Raw genomic sequence first — 2,266 nt, forward strand, 5'->3', positions numbered from 1 at the left:
ATAGCCTTCAAATCGTTGGTCTTCCACTCAACCGTGGAGCGGTCGCTCACTTTGTTGAAATTGGGACTCTCTGGTCTGCGGAGCAGACCCTTGCAAGCGAGCTAAGTCCACATATTAGTGGAAGTAATTGTCTTTCACAAGCTTGTCGGTGGTGTCACCGTAGCTTGGGCTCATAACAAATTAAAAGATTGCGCGAGGCGCGTAGTGGATGGGAGCAGATGAATGGAAATTTGAAAGTGTGATTGATTCAGTTAGAAGTCTTAGCCCTACTTGTTCCTTCCTACCTATGCAGCTCCTAGTGCCCTCCTACTATAGCATGTCCATGTATAGAAATGGAATGCTAGGACGGGCATGTCTGCATAAAAATGTGCATATAAATCGTAATCTGTGAATGCCATATGTCTCGATTGTCCTCCCGCCTACCGCGGACGACTACCGGTTCATTTAGGCCGCCCGTAATCACTGGTCGTGTATTTCGCGGGACGTCGGAAAGTTTATGGGGAACTACATCTCTCTTAAGTCTCGAAACCAGTCTGGAAAGAATGCTGACGACCTTCTCGACGACACTCACGCGCTCTTTGATGCACAAGAAGACTATTCATTTGCCTTCGAATCCTGTTGGCAGCCTACGTAAGTCTCAGAAGTTCATGACAGCATTTTTTGCACTTCGGATGCAGAAAGCCGTGGTAATGGTGTGACTATGGAGGAAATGAACCGCCCCGAAGAAATGAAGAAGTCGAAACTTGCTTTGGCTGCTAATACGGAAGAATCAAGTCTCCTAAAATGACTCGTCCACGATAACAAAAAATAGAGATGTCAGAAATGAAACGAAAAAATGACCTCATTGAAGAGTAGATGACCATCGACTTGCTCAGACCAAGCATCAAATCGGACGAGTCGAAATCATTTTCCTATTTATGCTATCCTCGGAGGACCCAACCTACCAGTATTTAATAATAGTAGCGATGGTGAGTTCTATCCTGGTGGAGATAGTGCTGTTTTCGGCGGTGGCGGGGACAAAGAGCGCAGAAGTGAGAGACAAAACGGACTTGAAACACTTGTTGCCGGAGAGCAACAAGATGAAGGTGTTGTGTAAGCAGACCTCAAAGGCCCCGAGTAAATATAGCCTCCTCAACAAATATTGTATTTGTTGAAATCAAGATCCTATTCGCTCAATAAAAACATTGAGTATCAATGCGTACTATTCCAGCTCCAGTAATACCTGCAAAACACTTCGCGGAGTTTTTACTCGAATCTTCATCTGGTAGATTGTTCAGTCGATTGCACATTGCCATAATCGAACCCGTTCCAAGTGCTTCATTTTCTCCAGTAAGTACCTTTCGGATCTGTTCATGCACTTCGCGCTGTTCTGCAACGCTAGCAGTACCATAAGGATCGGGTAGGTATATTGTAATACCGTCTCTACAAATCTCAATGATCCTGTTTTGATGCAGCAGTAAACTCCATACTTCATTCGCTTTGGTACCACAGTCGTGATGGAATCGCAAGTACTCCAATGCACGATTTCAGAATACCGAATGCGCATTATTCATCTTTTCTCGTGAGAACTTTCTTGTTGCGATCATCGGGCTCTACGTATACAGAAAAAATGTTGACCATGGAGGGTACATACCATAAACAAAATAATACGGCGTGTCGTAGTCTTGTTCGCCAATCTGATTGAAAACGCGAGGACAAGTATCATCGAGAAAAATGTGTAGTAGTGGAGACCTCTCCTGCACGTTTATTTGACCTAGGTATACCAAAGAAAGTGTGCCAAATCCTCCGATCCGCAGTTGCAACTACTTCCAGAGCCACCTTCTTTTCTCCTTGGCGTTGTCCCTGCCAAGCCGTTGGATAGTTTTTCCTCCGCCAGTGACTGCAGTCAGAAGAGACAAGAAGACAATGCATTTCTCGACTCTCATTAAAGCGAAGGATCTTAGCAGCGTCATCAGCGGTTAGAGATCGTAAATAAATCTCACCATAAGGATCCACCACGGTTTTGCGATAAACGTGAAAGCTATCCATTACTATTTGACTTTGATATACGGCAGTATACATCATGTGCGTCCACAGGACTACCTCCGACTAGTATACGCAACACAGAAGTCATCTTCTATTCATGTAATGCACCATCCTTCCTACGGCGTCTGGTTTCTGCTGAAAATGATAGACTTTTATTTGGACCATATTCGGATCATCACATAAACGGTCAACTGATCAAGTTGATCCAAATCGTTGACCAGTCTGAAAGAAACTTGTATTG

General features: G+C 44.3%; 1 protein-coding gene across 1 annotated transcript; it reads left to right on the forward strand.

The window, feature by feature from the left end:
- Positions 1–542: 542 nt before the first annotated feature.
- PPTG_24663 (hypothetical protein) lies at positions 543–787 on the forward strand (the record flags this gene model as incomplete). The annotated part of the gene is made up of 2 exons (XM_008918154.1): positions 543–630; positions 678–787. The coding sequence occupies 2 exons, from the start codon at positions 543–545 to the stop codon at positions 785–787; spliced, it is 198 nt and encodes a 65-aa protein (XP_008916402.1).
- Between the last annotated feature and the right edge of the window lie 1,479 nt (positions 788–2,266).

This window comes from Phytophthora parasitica (genome assembly GCF_000247585.1).
Source record: "Phytophthora parasitica INRA-310 unplaced genomic scaffold supercont2.148, whole genome shotgun sequence".
Lineage (NCBI taxonomy): Eukaryota > Oomycota > Peronosporomycetes > Peronosporales > Peronosporaceae > Phytophthora > Phytophthora nicotianae.